At 38.4% G+C, this 19,098-nt stretch overlaps 2 protein-coding genes across 3 annotated transcripts in view; one reads left to right on the forward strand and one right to left on the reverse strand.

Annotated features, from left to right (window-relative positions):
- Positions 1–1,416: 1,416 nt before the first annotated feature.
- LOC138958711 (inactive serine/threonine-protein kinase 19-like) lies at positions 1,417–15,057 on the reverse strand. The gene is made up of 8 exons (XM_070329959.1): positions 14,994–15,057; positions 11,870–12,014; positions 10,973–11,118; positions 9,911–10,052; positions 7,723–7,819; positions 7,391–7,547; positions 5,545–5,633; positions 1,417–4,620 (listed from the first exon to the last, which is right to left on the reverse strand). The coding sequence occupies exons 2-8, from the start codon at positions 11,991–11,993 to the stop codon at positions 4,578–4,580; spliced, it is 798 nt and encodes a 265-aa protein (XP_070186060.1). The 5' UTR covers positions 11,994–12,014; positions 14,994–15,057; the 3' UTR covers positions 1,417–4,577.
- Positions 15,058–15,107: 50 nt separating this feature from the next.
- Positions 15,108–19,098, forward strand: part of LOC138958715 (serine/threonine-protein kinase ULK4-like) — a 31,440-nt gene continuing 27,449 nt past the window's right edge. For both annotated transcript variants that reach the window (XM_070329964.1, XM_070329965.1), the window contains exons 1-5: positions 15,108–15,225; positions 16,457–16,609; positions 17,141–17,380; positions 17,901–18,060; positions 18,443–18,544. In XM_070329964.1, coding sequence (XP_070186065.1) covers positions 16,472–16,609; positions 17,141–17,380; positions 17,901–18,060; positions 18,443–18,544 — 640 coding nt within the window. In that variant the 5' untranslated portion in view covers positions 15,108–15,225; positions 16,457–16,471. The remainder of the gene's footprint in view (positions 15,226–16,456; positions 16,610–17,140; positions 17,381–17,900; positions 18,061–18,442; positions 18,545–19,098) is intronic.

Consider the following 19,098-nt stretch of genomic DNA (forward strand, 5'->3'; position numbering starts at 1 on the left):
AGAACCACTTAACAAGGGTAAAAGGAGAAACAGAATCCGTTAGTCGCCTCTTACGACATGCGGGGTGCAGAGAAATAAGGATGTGAAAAAGAAGACTTTTGGTAAGTGAAATAAAGGTGATGGATCCAGTCAGGTAGAAATAAGGCAACAAGAAAAGAATTGGAAAACTGCAGGGAATTTGTATATACTAAAACACCCTAATTTTCTGAGAGGGCTTAAAAAAAGGGGCTACCTTTTATCCAGCAAGGGACCTGTCATTCCCCCTGGACCCCCCCCCCCCCCCCAGCCATTGTTTTTCATGCTTTTCTATTTTCTCAACTTTCCTCCCTGGAAGTGTTCTTGAAGCATTTTGTCTTACATAAGAAACGGAGGGCTGAAGAACAACATCAACCAACACATCAGTATTCCCATATTAATTGAAGGCAGTTTTGAAATTTGTTCCCAGAAATAAACATCCCACTCAGATGAACTGAAATAAAATGTTAGAAGATAACCCAATTAAAATGTTATTCACTCTTGAATTCACTTGAATGGCAAGGAAAACCATTTATCACCTGCTGAAATCTTGTTTTTGTCTGAATCCTCTTAATCTGAGGACGACAGGTCCATACTATGAGTTATTTCTAATATGCTGACTGTTAGCAAATGATAACAGACATGTCGAGAAAAAAGATATCAAGCATGAGCCTTTTAGGCGAATGCTGATATCGTTTGTGAGACATGTCTGTTATCATTTGCTAACAGTCAGCATATTAGAAATAACGGTTTTATTACCATTTAATTCGACCAAAAGAAATTTCGAAGCGACCCCGCGAATTAGACAGAACAGCCGCAATGGGAACTGGAGCGCTCCTACCTGATTATGTCTGTCAGTCAAAGAATTCTCGTGACCTGGGTCAGCCAATCAGAGTAACACACCTTACGTGATGAATATTCACAGGTCAAATGCGTTTGACACACAACAAACCATGTTGAACATGCGTTTCGGTTGCTTCGCTTTTTCTTGTTGAACAGAGAGTGACAGATTTAGAACCGACTCCAGACGGATGGGAAATGACGTAAAGATACATTTGACGTAAAGCGAATGACCCAATTTCACTTGATTTTCCGAACTTTGATAATTTAGATTTCAAGTGAGCGAGTCGGCATTGCACACTCAGAGGATGGGCGGTGCCTCGCTGTTCCGTAAAGCACCCACCAACAAAACTCGCTTTTCAGTATTTTTTTTTTAGATAAAGAGAGTATTATCTGACAGCATTTGAAGTGTCATTCTTTAGAATAAATCACACTGATATTGCTGATTTAAATTGTTACTTTGTCTTGTTCATTTTTAGCTTGATAAACAAAAAGGGTCGACCCCTGCCTGAACGTTATAACATTTAGAGGGTCACCTAGAATCCGTCCTGATTGGTTGGTAATAAAGTATTATAACATACCTTGTATGTTCAAAGCGACACGCAATAATACACACATTGTTGAAAGAAAACCATAAGACACAGGCCACAATACCTATAAAACAAACAATATCTTATTAAACAGTAGAAAAAACAAAGAGAACAATGTGAGTTCTGGTTCATGATTCAAATGTAAATGTCTTTTCTGTACAAGCCAAAACTAAAACTAACAACAACCAAAAGATAGTCATCTGATTTGTACATGAAAGTAAAAAAGCAAACATTTCTATTACTTCCTGGACCAAATGACATACTTGCACTATCACTGAAACAGTCAATCAGTATCTGAAACATAATCACAAATCATACCATACAGTGAAAACATCAATATCAAGTACACAAGACAAAGCATACCATGGTGTCTCTTTTAGAAACTGAAAACTGTTAACGATACAATATTTCAATGCCATTTACTGTTCATTCTCCTGGCAAAACCATACTTGTCATTTCATACTTAATTCCACCCTGCACTGTTATAATGTGCTTCTTAGTCTGTTGCATTCTTAACTCCAGTCCAAGATCTGTCATCACATTTTGAAGGGAAGGATGAAAGCAAAAACCAATCATGACAAGGAAGTTAGCAAAAGACTGACATTAAGAAAACAGTCAACAACTGGCAACAAAGAAAAGTTGAAATTAACATCTTTCTTTATTTGGTGTTTAACGTCGTTTTCAACCACGAAGGTTATATCGCGACGGTTGAAATTTACAACTTGCTTTATATAAAAAAAAAAATTAAAAATTTTTAAAAAAAGCAGTCAGCTTAGCATAACTACATATATACATTGAGACATTAGGAAACAAACAATAACACACCGAAACAGACCAGTTTGGTAACATAAGATGTCAATTACATAAAAATTCACAGTGAGGTTTTCATTCCAAGACAGGTTTTTATTCAAAGACACGACATTTTCAGGTTGACCAACTCTCTACCTTTCTGACTCTTTCATCGTGTCTTTTTTTCTCATCTGAGCATGTCCAGTGCAAAGATTATGCAATGCTGACATCAGCTCACCCAAAGTCCCTCCTCCCATTCCCCTTCCACAAAATCAGAAATAAAAAAAATAAAAAAAGCTGGCATACAAAATATCGTAACTGTATACAAGTTGCAACTGTGTGACCATAGACTTAACACATACACCCCAGCCATATACAGAGCAAACTGTCAAGCCTAAAAATGCTCTAACACACTGGGGAATGCCTTTACTGACCCTCCTGAACCAAATACCCTCCAGTTTCGTGGAAGAATCTTCAGGATTAGAATACTGAGACTGGGCTAAGGTGTCTGGCGCTGGTACAGTCAGAAACAATACTACCATCTATCACAAAGGAAAAGCATCCACAAAAGCAAAAGTAAAAACACAAACAGAAAAAGAAATGTACAAGACAGTCTTCAACTGATATAGAACTGTTGATTAAAGTAATTCTTTTTGGTGACTAGCGCCAGCAAAACTTATTCTGAATTAAATTTAAAACCCTGGTCAGCAGCAATTTATAACTGAAAATGCTTTTTTTGGAACTCCAAATATAATAACTCATAATGCCATGTCATCACTTGGATTTAATTTCAATCCAAGGACAAGAAAAAACAACAAACACACATACAAATCAGATTTATTCAAGGATATATATACAGTGTATGGCCCCAATGTTCTGCTACATGAATAGCATTCCCAATCTGTAGTGGCATTTAGGCAGTATATCCTATTCAAAGTGTACATGAACTTATTCCCTTTCTCTCCTCCCCCCTCTAAAGCACACACACACACACACACACACACACACACACACACACACATGCATACATGCAAGTATTCTCACACTGCAACATTTGTCCACAACACCCTGAACAAAGTAAGCCAATAACATTAATTAAAAACAGAATGCAATATTTGTCCATGAGATGATTGTTAATATCAGTAAGATTATTTTCCCTAATTTACAGCAATATCAGGCAAGAAAAAAGAGACACAACCACACACAAACTAACCTTTTTCATCAATAGAAACTTTATAAAAAAAATAAAAGGTCTGTAAGATACAAAGACTCAACCAAAGCTGTAAGCTTACTTGGCTAAAACTAAATGCAGGAAATGTTTTTGTCCAATACAACAGACGATAATAGCTATTTTTACCCCAAAAAATGTCATCATAACTGTACTTTCATCAGCAGTTGACTGAAAATGTGTTGAATACAACTCCAAGATTTAATTAAGAAACTGAACTTTCTTCTGTGTTGATTTTCCCTTCTTGGTTTTGCTGTTAAACTTTAACAAATAATACTTATATATGTAACTAGAAAAGGATATGGGCTATGTTGATTACTGTACTTTCAAAGTTAACTTAAATATGTTCAAATATAATTGTTCAAGCTAAAATATTAATCAATTCAATTCTTCCATTACAATGTTAATACATTCTAAATATTGCTTTCAAGAGTACATAGGTACTTCAATTTCATGCTATTACTACCATATGACTGCAACAAAAAACAAAAATGTTCTGTCTTTTAGTTCTCAGTACCTGACCAAAAAAATCTGAAAAAAATGCAATGCTATGTGACTTGATTCTGAATCACTACTTACGTGAAGTAATACCTAAACCCCAAACCAAGCCTTTTTTTTAAACTCTTTTCAAAGAAACAACAAGTATAGTATTTATAACTCCAAGAGGCCAAATTAAGCACTACAAAATCTAAATAGGGCAAATAAAAACGGCTTCAACATAAAAACATGACATTTTTCTCCCAGCAGTCAAAAAGGCCCACAATTACACCCTAACACACGTTCCAAAAATGCATTGCGCAAAGCACTATGGAAGTCAAATTGACGGGGAAAGGGGGAGTAAGGTGTTAGGGAAGCAAAAGGAAATGGAAGGGGGCAGTGCAGAGTGGAAAGAGGTCCGGATGATAAGGCATTAGAGACTAGAATCAGTTCACAGATCTCGCTAACAAGGCAGCCGGATGACCTGAATGAGGCTTTGGTCACTTTGGAGAGCGTACGTCTCAGTTGGTACTGCACTCCACACACTTTCTACGCACAGCATGTAGTTGTGTAGAACATCCGCCAAAGGTGAACAACAAAACAGACTGCAGCTGTGAAGAGTGCATCCTTGTTGAAACTCATTCTCGCAGGCGTAGCAACTGACCGGAGTTTGTGTCAATGCTGAAAAATAACTCACTTTTCCATGAGCAGATCTAACTTTACTGAATGTTACTGTTTTTAAGAGAACTTCAGCTCAGACAAGGTCCTATTTCAAACTTGACAAGAAAGAAAGGCTTAGGCATAATGCCCTCATGGTAGTTTTCATAACCCTATTTCAACAACAACAAGAAAAGAAGTCAAAATGAAAACATGCAGCATGATACACTGGAACCTCCCTTTTAGGAACCCCTGATTTAAGATTACAACAAGAGCTTTCTTTTTCAGACTTTCTGTTCATGACCTCAGTTTAAGACTTCTTACCTATTAAGACCTAAGTTTCTGAGTTTTGGGTGGTCGTATTGGGTTGGGGGTGGGCGTGTGTTGTCCTGCCACTGAAACCGACCGATAATCAATAAACTTTGGTTGTCGTTTAGCCAACTTCTTCTTCTTCTGCGTTCGTGGGCTGAAACTCCCAAGTACACTCGTGTTTTTTGCACGAGTGGAATTTTACGTGCATGACCGTTTTTTTACCCCGCTATTTAGGCAGCCATACGCCGTTTTCGGAGGAAGCATGCTGGGTATTTTCGTGTTTCTATAACCCACCGAACTCTGACATGGATTACAGGATCTTTTTCGTGCGCACTTGGTCTTGTGCTTGGGTGTACACACGGGGGGTGTTCGGACACCGAGGAGAGTCTGCACACAAAGTTGACTCTTGAGAAATAAATCTCTCGCCGAACGTGGGGACGAACTCACGCTTACAGCGGCCAACTGAATACAAATCCAGCGCGCTACCGACTGAGCTACATCCCCGCCCGTAGCCAACTTCAAAACTACATGCAGCTTCAGCATTAGCCTTATTTTTTTGTTGACAATGTTTTTTCCGCAACACACTCACCCTTCTTCAAACACACAGATGGTTTGAAAATCACTCTTTCTACTCACCATTCCACTAGATCAGCTCCCATGATGTCGTGTATGTGGTATGAGATTCCTAACCTTGCAACCTTCGGCCACTGTCTTTGTTCCAAGTCCTAGATGTAAAAAAAAAAAAAAAAATTGAAATAAATTGAAATGCATTGATTGAAAAATCAATTTTGTATCAAATTAGATGTGATCTTAAAAAAGATTATATCAGCTAGCGAGGGAAAATCAGACTAAGAGAGATTTGGTGGAAAGCAAGAAAAGTTTAAAGCCTCACTCCGCCTCAAATGAGGTTTACAGAACGATGGAATCTTTCACGAAATAAGCAAATCTAACCTTATGGAACACACTTGCACTAGCATTTAACATCTTTATATGACACAGTTCGTATGAATGGCTATTTAGCATGCGTAAAGCACACACCAGTTCTCATGGTTTATTCAAACGCTGAGCGATTGTCAACCCGTGTGACCCACTTTCCCTTTTTCACATTCGGGATGAATTAAGTTGCCGTTATTGTGTACCTCTGAATGTAAATTGCAACAAACGACTGCGTGTGGCACGGACTGAGCAGTGGCGGTTGACCGTTGAAAAAAACTGGCGACATGCAGAAAATTTGTCTGCTTGGGCAAACACAACCTTACACGACACGCTTCCGGGCTCCCTTTTTTCAAACTTTCAAAACTTTGAATTGTACTGATCCTGTCTTGATGAAAAATAGAATTCTTTTATGATTTAAGAATGTTTTTAACACATACTGTCAATTTATTATTTAGATTTTATAAGTTAGTTCTAGCGCCAAAACGAGGCTTCTGATTTGTTTTAAAGTAAATCCGGCTGGCCACACAAATTTTTTTTTTTTTAAAGCTCGCTCTTTATGGAGGGCACCTAGGATGTTCTCTAGCGGTAAATGTTTAAACGAAACGGTGTTTGTACTGTGTGTAAAAGCCTGAGAGTGTCTGCGGCCAGAAACTGATGGTTTACGCAGGGATCGCGTTTACGCACAATTTTTGCGTATCTGACGCATTTTAAAAGTCGCTGACGCGGTTTTTTTCGCCGCGCCGCGTAAGCCATACGCAAAAATATTGTAACTTTTTCTTGTCTTCACGCAGCGCTTTTGCTCTGACTTAATAATCACCCGATCCTGAAACTGACTATAGGGCTCGAGAAGTGACGACACACATGAAATCTGCGCGTCAAAACTAAAGTCCGTTTCTTTTTGCATCAAAGTATCGCAAACGAACGTAACGAGGGTATTTCCAGATAATGTCTTGTCGGATAATGAAACAGACATTAGCTGCTCTTCCATCTCGCGCTTCCAAAAGGCGGAAAGTGTGTCTAGTCGTATTAGAGCGGGAAACAAACTCAGCATGGCGTCTAAAAGTCGTTTTGCTCTGGGATTTTCAACAACGAAGCGTGCGGCTGACAGGAAAACTCGCCGTATTTAGGTAAGGAGTGTCTTTAAGTCTTTCGTGCGTGTTTTGTTTGTGTCTGTACGTGTTTTCGTAGTACGCAAAAATATTGGTCCGTGACGCGTTTTTTTCGTTTCGTTGCGTATGACTTACGCGTTTTTTAAAAAGCTAGCGCGATCCCTGTTTACGGGAAGCGGAGTGGGCCTTTAAGACTAAGGGAAACACAGTTAAATGAAACCTGCACTGGTAAAGCGGAAAAAAAATGATCAGGTCTATTCTCGTTGCATACTCTTCCCAAAATGTTGACAACAAGTCATTGTTCATCATTGCAAACTTACTTCAAAGAGAGGAAAAACAGGTAACAGAGCACCTTTACTGTACCCGCTTTTCACTAAAACTTCAATCTTCCTTCTGCACATTAGGAACCAAGGTTCCCAAATCATGCAAACACTTACCTGTTTGAGAATTTCTTTATATTTGGATTTCCTGATCATTGTGGTGACAGATTTTCTGCCTCTGTTAAAGCTCTTCATGAAGATGCCTGCATTAGGTATTGAAAGCCACCAGCTCCCAACGTCCCGCACTGTTAGTATTGACGCTTTAATCATATATCTGCAATCATGCAAAAATGCTCATCATAAATTTCTGTGAGTTCTGTGCAGGATGCAAAACAAGACACACACACACAAAAACACATCTTCTACACAGTCTAACCTTACACCTTTCAATTTTGTTGACAAAATAAAATCACCTCTGAGTCTGAACAAAAAACAAGACATTGACTTACGTGATTTCCATATCTGTAAACCCATACCCTTTGTAGAGTGTGTCTCGGTCCAGACTGACATCCGTACACTGGTCCAAAATGTACTGCCTCACTTTTTCTGAAACAGTCAAAATCTCATATTTTCTGAAATAGTCAAAAATGGGATTTGAATACACTGGATACTGCATAAAAAAAACTACCAATTACACATTTCCTCAACTCAAATAAACTGTGTGTATTCTGTTTACCTTAGGCTATCAACTTGCTCCAGTACACAAATTGTGTCAGGTTTGTATGGGTTGTGAAAATAAATTCTTGCTTTTAATAAGGCCACAAAAAAAAAGTTGTATGTTTCTGGTAACATGGCTACAATAAATAGGGTAGATAGGTAGGGATTTTTTTGTGTAGGTCAGGGTAGAAAATAACTATACAGTGACGCAAAGAGACTGGACTTACTATACAAAGAGAAAGACAACACATTACAAAACAAATGAGACAAAAGGGATGCGGGGTTATCCCCCTTGTGTCGTCTGCCGTCTGTTACTTTCCTTTTGACGCTTTTTTTATTTATTTTTTTACAAATGCAATAAAAAACAAGAAGAGCAAACGCTCGATCGAGTCACTTTCGCAGTTCTGAATATTATATGAGGCATCAGATGGACAGGAAGAAATTGCTATTCACAACACAATGAGTCACGTTCACATAAAATTTGAGCCCGGTCACTTTTATAGTTTCCGAGAAAAGCCCAACGTTAAGTTGTGTGTTGCCGAACAGAAAAGGCTAGTTATCTCCCTTGTTTTTCTGATAACGTTCGTAAAAGGCTACAGATGTAAATACTTTGATGTAAAGAATAATCCTACAAAGTTTCAATCACATCCGATGAACTTTGTCAAAGATATAAAATGTCTAATTTTTCCTTTGACGCTGACCTGTGACCTTGAAAAAGGTCAAAGGTCAACGAAACCATCGTTAAAGTGTAGAGGTCATTGGAGGTCACGACTAAACAAAATATGAGCCCGATCGCTTTGATAGTTTCCGAGAAAAGTCCAACGTTAAGGTGGTGTCTACGGACGGCCGGCCGGCCGGCCGGACAGACTAACACTGACCGATTACATAGAGTCACTTTTTCTCAAGTGACTCAAAAAGTCTAGGGTCGGCGGGAAAAAAATAGTTAGAGTCGGGTGACCAGAAACATACAACTTTTGTTTTTTGGCCTAAGGCAAACTTTCCACATGTGCTCCTTGTGCACATTTTTGGGACACCCCTCACTTTCTTTCTTCCTTTCTTTATTTGGTGTTTAACGTCGTTTTCAACCGTTCAAGGTTATATCGCGACGGGGAAAGGGGGGAGATGGGATAGAGCCACTTGTTAATTGTTTCTTGTTCACAAAAACACTGATCAAAAAATTGCTCCAGGGGCTTGCAACGTAGTACAATATATGACCTTACTGGGAGAATGCAAGTTTCCAGTACAAAGGACTTAACATTTCTTACATACTGCTTGACTAAAATCTTTACAAACATTGACTATATTCTATACAAGAAACACTTAACAAGGGTAAAAGGAGAAACAGAATCCGTTAGTCGCCTCTTACGACATGCTGGGGAGCATCGGGTAAATTCTTCCCCCTAACCCGCGGGGGGTACACCCCTCACTAGTGACTGGCCTATAATGTCACGTGACTCAATAAAAGCAAGACTATTCAGAACCCAGACTGAGTTATTATGAACACGGTCTATCTAAGGCAAGCACTGTTAGTGGTAAAAATCGTCATTCACGTGCGGAGGAATACCACACAAACCAACCCAAAACTATGCATGTTCTACTTTTATACTGCAAACCCAGAAATTAGTTTAGAACAAGATTGAAACCCATTAAAAGTGCTGAAATATAAACTTTATTTTTTAGCACTGAAGTAAAACTAAAAGTGAGGAATCCAACTGTTCAGTTTTTAAGTAATGGGTAGTGTTTCTCATGTTTTTCCTATTATACGATCTTTTGGGGTTTTTCTGTCTTTTCAGCAAATCTGCCAAACTTTTCTTTTTCACTGTGGAGGAAAAGGTGATGCCAAGGATAGTCTTAAACTTTGGAAAATTATTAAATCTTTGACGTCCATTTCAGCAAAAGAAGAAAATAAATCCTAACAAAATACCGGCTTTGTTCGATTGGCTTTTATCCCCCTACACATGAACCCAAAGGGACACTTACCAATAACGGGTGACTCAATTTTGAGGTCAGTCATGACTTTAAGTACATGTTTGCGATAGTCGTCAGTGAAGACTATGCTCCTGCTTGTCTCTTCAGGGCCAAGCTTAAACACTTTCACTTCTTTGTTTGTCCGCAAATCATTCTGCAACAGACAACCTGCAGGATGAACACAGTCACAGGGGAAAAAAGAAAAAAATGGAACATGTACAGAATTGCAATACGTAGCAAGCTTTTGCCTTGTCTTTTCTACATTATTTTTACTGTTATTTATGGTGGGGTGGAGGAGTGGGTGGAGAGAAGGGAGTAGGGTATTCTTTAATTTTTATATTCAGGTGCTCAAAATATGTGCATGTGTATGAACATGCACACACACATACACACTAGTCCAAAAAATGAATGCAGAATTCTAATAAGCAGTGACATGATCGACCTCTACAAGTATATGCATGGGATCTACGACACAGGCAACCCGAATTTCCAGCTGGCCGAAACCAAAGACACTAGAGGAAACAGCCTCAAGTTGTATAAACCATTTTGTAGGCTGAACGTTCGGAGCTGCTTCTTCGCAGAAAGGGTGATTCCTCACTGGAACAGTCTGCCAGAAACAGTTGTGACAGCACCATCAGTGAACAGTTTCAAAGGAAGGCTGGACAATTTCTGGGCAGACAGACCAGAGAAATTCTCGCCAACGTGCTACCAATAACCGCCCGCGCATGCCACCAAAAAAGTGTTATTGGAGTACTATTCGACAGAATCGATGAACAGGCCTAAGGCCTTAAACATCACAAGTTCAAGTTCAAGTTCAAATATGAGCATGTGTTACATTTTAAATCCTTCATCAATGAAATGACAACTAGCTTAATAAACTTCAAGCACCAAAACACCAGCAGCTACCAGCCTGCAACTCGAATTGAAAGATTGTACATATACCACAAACTAACACTGAACCTACCCCCCCCCCCCCCCCGTTACACACACACAACAGAAACAAACAGGGAAAGAAATAACAAGAAAAAGAGGTTATTTCTCTCTTCTGCCTAATATGCAAAGCTTGAGTCTTACCAGCTGTTTGTCGACCAAAGTACGGTTCTTCATCACACTGTACAGCTGATGCTTGAGAACAATTGGAGGTAGTCGATACTCAAACTTTTCGACGGGAAACAACCCTCTCAGAAATAGGAGTGCTGTTCTTGCATCACTGGCTGTGTCTAAAGAAAAGAATAAATACTGTAACTTATGAAGCAAATAGGTTGTTATACACAAAACAAAACAACATACATCTAGGGCCATTTACAAAAACAAATAAGTGAGTTTGGAAGGGGGAGGCAGGTGCAAAAAGTCGGCTCTTGTCAAAGATACAGTGGTACCAACAGAAGATGTCCTTTCATTGGAGGGGCCCTACATCGCATATATATATATGTATATATACACCACTGTACTTTCTTCTGCAGCATTAAATGGTAAAATATGGCTTCATTTGACTTGGTTGACTCCTGCATATAATGATGTTTTGCAAAAATAACACACACACAAAGGAAGTTCTGCAGTTAATTCTCTACTTGGCTGCTTCGGCAGATTCATGCTTTTCTGCATGCCTTTCTTAAATGCCTTGCATTTAAATATCAACTTGACAAGTGCCATATGTGCTCTTTTCCCTCTCTTTCTAAGGCCAAAAAAAAAAATAGGTGTGGTTACGGTAACATAGCCCAAAAAAATAGGGTAGGTAGGTAGGCAATCACTTTTTTTTTTTTTTTTTTCTAATGTGTACAAATTAAACCTACTTGACAGGGAAATAAGTGTGCGACTCGGGCGCTTTCACTTTCATTGCGTTTTTTGCACTCGTTTTTTTTGTGTGTGTGTGACAAATGTAATAAAAAGTTATAGGATCGGCCCCTAAAAATAGGGTAGGTCGGGTTACCGTAACCACACCTATTTTTTTTTTTAGGCCTAATGACATACCTGTAATGCCATTGGTGTCTTCATGTGATGTAGAAACGCCGTTTTCTTGACTAGAAGAAGAAGATGGCACACATCTACGCTTCGCTTTGTACAGCTCAGGAATGTGTGATCTTTTTCGACTCATTTCTGTAGTTTTTGTGATTTGCTGAAAAAAAAAGATAAGTTTCTCAGGTTTTTTAACTCAAGTTCTCTGGATGAAACAATTTATCGATCCAATTAAGTGCTTTTATTAGTTTTAAAACAACACAGTGATTAAGCAACAAAAAATAAATCTCGCTTAAATTTTTCACATCATATCAAGCAGCAATAGACAATATTAGGAAATTACTCTGCTGGGTTGGTATGGGTTGCAAAAGAGTAAATTTATACTCTTGGAAACATTGAGGCACGCTTTCCTACATGACGTGATAGGCCACTACTGAGGGGTATTAATCTCCACAGATGGACAAGGTTCGAGACACATGCACCCCTTGCTAGTGACTGGCCTAATGTCATGGGGGAAAGCGCATCGTGATGTTTCCAAGAGTATTCACTCTTTCACTGCACATATACAAACCCAGCACAGATATTTCTGGAATTTGTCTATTAGAGGAAATATTCCAACATCAAAATAGTTGATTTCTTGCTGTCCAAAAAAAAGCGCAAAAGCAAATGCAAGTTAGTTTACAGTGAAACAAATAAATCTGGTCAGTGCAGTAAACTGTAAGTGTAAGACAGATTCTGAAAAAAACAGGTCTCCAAAGGGGAGAAGTCTAAGAGGAGAGCCAGTAACTGACCATAAGTAAATATGAGTTGCAAACTTAAGTCATACCTTGACCACAGTTAATAGCCCTCGATCGATCATCACGAAGTACAAAAGGTTTATTTGTGTCATGTAATAATTTTCCTTTTGGTTTCATAACATTAACATATATGGGTCATTCTCAGAAATGGTGGTCCAGTGAGAGTGAGTAGGGGTGACACATTTGAAATCATGAAAAAGTAAATTAAAATTATTTCTACCACGACTTTTTTCATCTGAATCTATTCCTGAGACATAAAAGCATTGTTGTATGTCAATAAAAATGGTTTCTATACGTTGGTGTTGTTTTTGTGTGCTTTTCAATTGCGAAGTTCGGCCGTTTCCGGATCGCCGAAGCGTTACACGACTTTCATAATCAACAATATGTTCAGTCTCATGGCTAAATGCAAACGTGCAAACACGAACAAATTACTGCAATCGACAGTCAGGAGTTCAGTCTTGGACGTAGCAACACATCTTTGCAAAAACTCACGCTGAATTTGAAGTTACGGGCTTCGAACAAAAAATTATGAATGTTGTAACGCATCGTATCCGAACTCGACGCGCGAACATCGGACAGCAATGTGCTCCATGACTTTGCCACATCACGGCTATTTTTAGCTCTTTGGCGCACAGGAAGTTCGAACAAGAAAATAGTCCTTTGAATCACAGCCAAATATTCACAGAAAACACCAGAATCATATCATTTGCTGAAACTCATGGCGTCGTTTCCCGACCTACGTTACGACTGAAGATAGTTTTTACTTAATTGTCGAGCCTGCAAAGCTTTGTCACAAACTTACACACCGCGGATGGCGACAATGTAGTGTCGGAAGGATATCGAGTGCAAACAGTCTCTCAAAGCGCGAAGTTTATCGGAACAAAGCAGCCAAGAAGTTTTCGTATCCTCTGATTGTCGATGTTCGACATTCATCAAGTACTTAAAATGGGTAATCTGAACACAACAGGAACTTTCAACAAATACAGCAAACTCTGACGAATTGTGTTTTGTGTAGTTATTTTGGGTCAGACGGGTTTTGCCGGCAGGAAAGGCCAAACAGTGCAGATTCATGTCTGTCGCACAGGAACCGAAAGTGGTTCAAGCATTTTGTTTCTGTGTTGCAACATTCACCTCAGTCAGTTCCAAATGTCATTTTTTTACCAATATTAGTTGAAGTCCTTACCTTTCATAACTAGAATGTGTTGGGTAGAACACAAAAATACTGCAGAACTGATAAAAAATGCACAAAGGATTGAAGGCTTAGGTGGTTTAAAGTTGGAATTTGGTTTCCATGTTACAACATTCATCACGTAAATACAACACTTTAAAACGTCTCTTATTCAGCAACCAATTACTCTTTTTGTCTAATTTTTGCATTATTATGTATAGCAAACAATAGACTTCATAGTAAAAACAATTATTTTGTATTTCTTGACACTTTATTTTTGACTTTGTATGTAACACTTTGGACCACCATTTCTGAGAATGACCCATATATATATATGGTGACAATTACATAAATTGAAAGGTTCATTTTTCCGTCATTCCTTTTTCTCTTTAAAATACTGTCTTATTATGTCAATTGCTTTGCTTCTTCAAATTATTTCAAATGTTCTAAAAATACCTCTACAGTTTCATTTGTTTTCAAATAAAATTAAAAATATATTAACACGTGCAGTGCAGCATTTAAAAAAACACCTTTCTGAATCAAAATGAATACATTCAGACATAGATAACAATTTCAAAGACTATGCATTGTGTCCCCAAGAGAAACAAGAATTTAATATTAGGCTGACACTGACAGGGCAAGTGAGATAGATCAAGAGAAAGAGAGAGAGAGTCTTTCTGTGTGCCTGTCATGTGTATGTTACTCTTTCTCTCTTTTACTCTTTCTGTTTGTACATGACTTGATATGTTTCTATGTGTTTTCACTGTCACCACGTATAGCTTTTGTAAGAAGAATTTTAGGTTGTATTTTTTCCTGACTAAAGCAAAATCGAAACTTAAATGTTTAATTGTGTTGACTTGAACAAACAAAAACACAAACACCAGAAATATCTCATTTGCTTTCTTCCAAATGTTTTTCATCCACTACGCCTTGAAATATGAGCGTGTTCATGTTAAAATCCAACTGTGGGAGGGTGTCCAAAAGCAGACAAGGCAAAAAAGTTGGCAAATGAAAGTCATCTTTGCGCTCACTTAAACGTGATAACTAACCCCATTTTCGCTCTTTTTGGTGAGATAGTGACATGGAACTCACGCATCGCAGTCTTAACTTGAACCTAATACGGTTCAGGGAACAAAATCAACGACTTTTATGCTCCAAATATCGAATCTTTTACCTTTAGTTGGTAGTTTCAGCGAGGCACAACTTCCATCTTGCCCAAAGTTGCAATTTGATTGGTGGAGAAGGGGGATGAAGTGACCTTTACCTTGCCGGTGTCGCACTTCCGGCATTCTTGTTTACGGGGAAAACGCAGATGCTGTCAGGGACGCTACTCCTGTGTTATCCGAATAAGAAACTCACTTTCTGAACTGTTAACGCCTGGTATGCATTATCAAAGTGCACCTGAAGTAATTTCTTCCCTTGCTGAATTATTTGAACTACTGAAACAGGTTACAGAAAAGCTAAACGCTAAATCTTGCCCGCAAGTTGTTCTGATCAATGCATTGATGGACTCGAGTGGAACATGTCCAGATAGGCCTAAACCATACACTGGCAGTGACAAAATCAGATGAGTTAGCTATTTTTGCCGCCTTTGATTTAAAAATTTGATTTGATTTAAATTTGATTTCATTTGGAAGTTTTCTTGTGAATACTGTTTGTCAACATAGAGTACTCTATAATTATAGACACCAGGGGCTCACATCCATGAGAGGTGGCATAGAACAAATGTCCTGGATAATGCAAAAGTGATAGGACATTTGTCCTGAACAAAAATAAATCATTCGGAAAACTTTTTTTGCAACAAAACGTACATTTAATTAAACTTGACTAGTTTCTTGTCACAAAGGTAACAGAGGGGCAACTGTCAACCAGCTTGGAGCATTCAGAGTTGTGACCCTTGGAAGTAGACTTCTCTACAAAAAGCATGTAAAGTCTCCCCAAGTTTCGTCTGCTTGGAGTTGGAGAGACACATTGCTTCGCAAAACATCGATAAAATAGCAAATCAAACTACTGTAAATTGGAAAGTACTGACAATATCTGGATCAAATGAAAGCATAAGCGGACAATGACCACTTTGTGACAACAAAAATAGGACATGTCCTCTTGCATGAAAAATGTATAGGACATTTGGAAAAAATATCCGTGTATGTTCGATGTCCGACATGGATGTGACTGTGAGCCCCTGAGACACATTGGCCGAGGGGATAATTCACAATTCAACGAAATTCAAAAGAATTGAATCTCATTTGTTAAAGTGATAATGACATACTCCAGAAATAGTAAAATTTTACTTGTTGATTTCATGGTGCATTATGACATGATTTGAACATTTGTTTGTATACACTGATTAATTTATGTTAATTGTTATTGTTAACTGCAGTCCCATCCTTGGGGGGGGGGAGGTGGTGGGCGCATGGGGAGAGGGGTTAGTGAAAAAAAACCAAATCGAGTTGTCAGTTTCTTTGGGAAGCTGATTTACATGTCAGCAATGAATTGTGGTTTTGTTAACTCCACCAGCTGAAATACTCAGCGCTTGAGCACAAGGAAGGATTACAAAATGCACTTTGGTCATATCAGTAATCACTGGCCCATTTTAGTGTTGCATTTGATATGTAGCTTTTTTATATTTTATTGCAGTCATAGGCAATCACAATGGAAAATTTCGTTTTGTATGAAGAACTTGGCAAAGGTGATCATTCCATCATCTACAAAGGAAGACGGAAAGGCACCATTAGCTTTGTCGCCATTCACTGCATTGATAAATGCAAGCGCCCAGAAGTCACAAACACAGTCAGTGTACCTTTTGATTCATTTCTTATAGTTTTACACTCTAATTTACATGACATCTGTTGTATTGCTTTATGCAAATTTATAATGTAAACAGACTGTCTGTGTTGTATGCTTATATATAAGTATTACATGTATGTGTATTTGTCAGTGCATTTACAGGAGGATGCATTGTATCTGTCTGTATGCATTTTGGACCCCTTTTCTTTTTTGTATAATATATATATCAAAACATTGAAAAAAAGAAAAAGATACATTGATTGACACAAAATGATAACAATAGCATGGAGCAACACGGGCAGATTTACACAATGAACTTATGAAGAATATTGGGGCACCCTGCTGTGCTCTAATTCATACTTTTTTGTTAGTTTGTGTGTTGTTAGTTTATCTACCTGTTGACTTAATGATAGTATGGTTTAGTTTGATTAGATCTTGCTGTAATTGCATGTTTGAGAAAATAAAGCAAACGATTGAATGTACATTTTCAGCTGTTTTATATATACATGTATATTTATAATATTGATTCCACAGGTACGGATGACCCACGACATCAGTCATCCCAATGTCGTTCAGTTTCATGAATGGTATGAAACCAGCAATCACCTGTGGCTGGTGGTGGAACTGTGTACTGGTGGCAGTCTTGCAGATATTCTCGCACAGGATCACCATCTGCCAGAAAGTTCCATCCGTGATTTTGGCATTCACTTGGTGACAGGCTTGCACTACATCCATTCTCTGGGAATCCTCTTCCATGATCTGAGGCCGTCCAAGGTGATTGTAATAGATGTCTGATTTACTGTGTAATGTCTGGTGTAGGGCTTTTTTTTATAAGCACATTTTCTCTTTTAAGAGCTTTTATTTTTTTCAGATTTGTTTTCTTAAAAGTTATCATACTTTTTTGTTAGTTTGTGTGTTGTTAGTTTATCTACCTGTTGACTTAATGATAGTATGGTTTAGTTTGATTAGATGTCTTTTGATTTTAAGATTCCGTCTCAGTTCTCTTTCGGACCTGTTCTTTTCAGGGTTTTAGTTTTGCAATCACAGGAACCATGGTCAACAAGTTTTAATGGTTGTTGATGGCCATTGTGTTGATTACTTTCAGAAGAGATAGAGACAGAGACAGAGACAGAGAGACAGAGAGATCAAACAACATGTGTGAAACTGAAACAAATTGATTTAAATAAAGGTAAATCTGCCAGCAATGTGGGGTAATTTTGCATCCATCTCTTTAAGTACAAAAGGAATGCAGTACTGGACTGTATATGATCAAAGTTGCTGTTGATTGTTACAGGTGCTGTTGGACACATCAGGAGTTCTGAAGTACGCAGACTTTGGCCTGTCCAAAGTGGAAGGGGAGAATTTGGAGGAACTGTTCCTCAAGTTTGCTGAGGCTGGTGAACACTGGAATGTCCAGTCTGCAGAAGAAATGATGAAACAGATCACAACCTCAAGTATGAAACTTGCTTCTCTTCTTGTGTATTTGCTTGTGCATTGCATGTTTCTGGTGGGTTTTTTTTCATTCCTAGTTTCCCCTCCTGCAACTGTGGATGGAACTAGTGGCAGATTGTGTGTGCATTGTTTTCTGAGATCTATACAAACTTGCTCACATCATTGTTTAGATGTTTTGTTGCATTAATAGATAGACAGAAGAATCTGCCCATTGCCTACTGCAATTCTGCTGTTTTGTCATAGCTAGGCCTTGTGCAATTTTTGTTTTTGATATTAATTCACCATTCCTGCATCATGTGAGTGGTGTTCGATGTTTTACTTTACTTTGGAACATTAGTGTACAATTGATGTGTGATATACAGGACAGTGTTATTTGTATCACAGGTTGTCCTACTTACATGGCACCTGAGGTGTTTCAGGGGATAGAACCCAACATCATATCAGACTTGTGGGCCCTGGGCTGTGTCTTCTATGAAATGTTCGCAGGTCAGTACATCATACTTCTGTTTGTTATATTTATATTGAATACAACATTGATTTTAAGGTACACTTTATGCCAAATGAAAATGATAACCAAGTGATGCCTAGCCCTAATAAGAAGATCTTTGTGGGTACTGGCTCCATTTTTGGTTGCATTAACTGATTAAGAGCATGGAGATGCATCAGTCCATGGAGAATCAAAGGGAAGTGAGCGATTTTCTCCCCCCTTTCCTAACCTAGGTGGTGGGTTCAAGTGCTAGTCTTTCGGATGAGACAAAAAACCGAGGTCCCTTCGTGTACACTACATTGGGGTGTGCACGTTAAAGATCCCACGATTGACAAAAGGGTCTTTCTGGCAAAATTGTATAGGCATAGATAAAAATGTCCACCAAAATACCCATTTGACTTGGAATAATAGGCCGTGAAAAGTAGGATATGCGCCAAAATGGCTGTGATCTGCTCGCCGATGTGAATGCGTGATGTATTGTGTAAAAAAAATTCCATATCACACGGCATAAATAAATCCCTGCGCCTTGAATATGTGCGCGATATAAATTGCA

The sequence above is a fragment of the Littorina saxatilis genome, linkage group LG2, assembly GCF_037325665.1.
Source record: "Littorina saxatilis isolate snail1 linkage group LG2, US_GU_Lsax_2.0, whole genome shotgun sequence".
NCBI lineage: Eukaryota > Metazoa > Mollusca > Gastropoda > Littorinimorpha > Littorinidae > Littorina > Littorina saxatilis.

Bases quoted from the DNA above. Each gene is read 5' to 3' on its own strand.
- LOC138958711 (XM_070329959.1), bottom strand. From the start codon at position 11,993: ATGAGTCGAAAAAGATCACACATTCCTGAGCTGTACAAAGCGAAGCGT. The intron at 11,119-11,869 runs GTATGTCATTAG...TCTTTTCTTTAG, and splicing joins AGACACCAATGGCATTACAG to ACACAGCCAGTGATGCAAGA. The intron at 10,053-10,972 runs GTAAGACTCAAG...TGTCTGTTGCAG, and splicing joins CTTTGGTCGACAAACAGCTG to AATGATTTGCGGACAAACAA.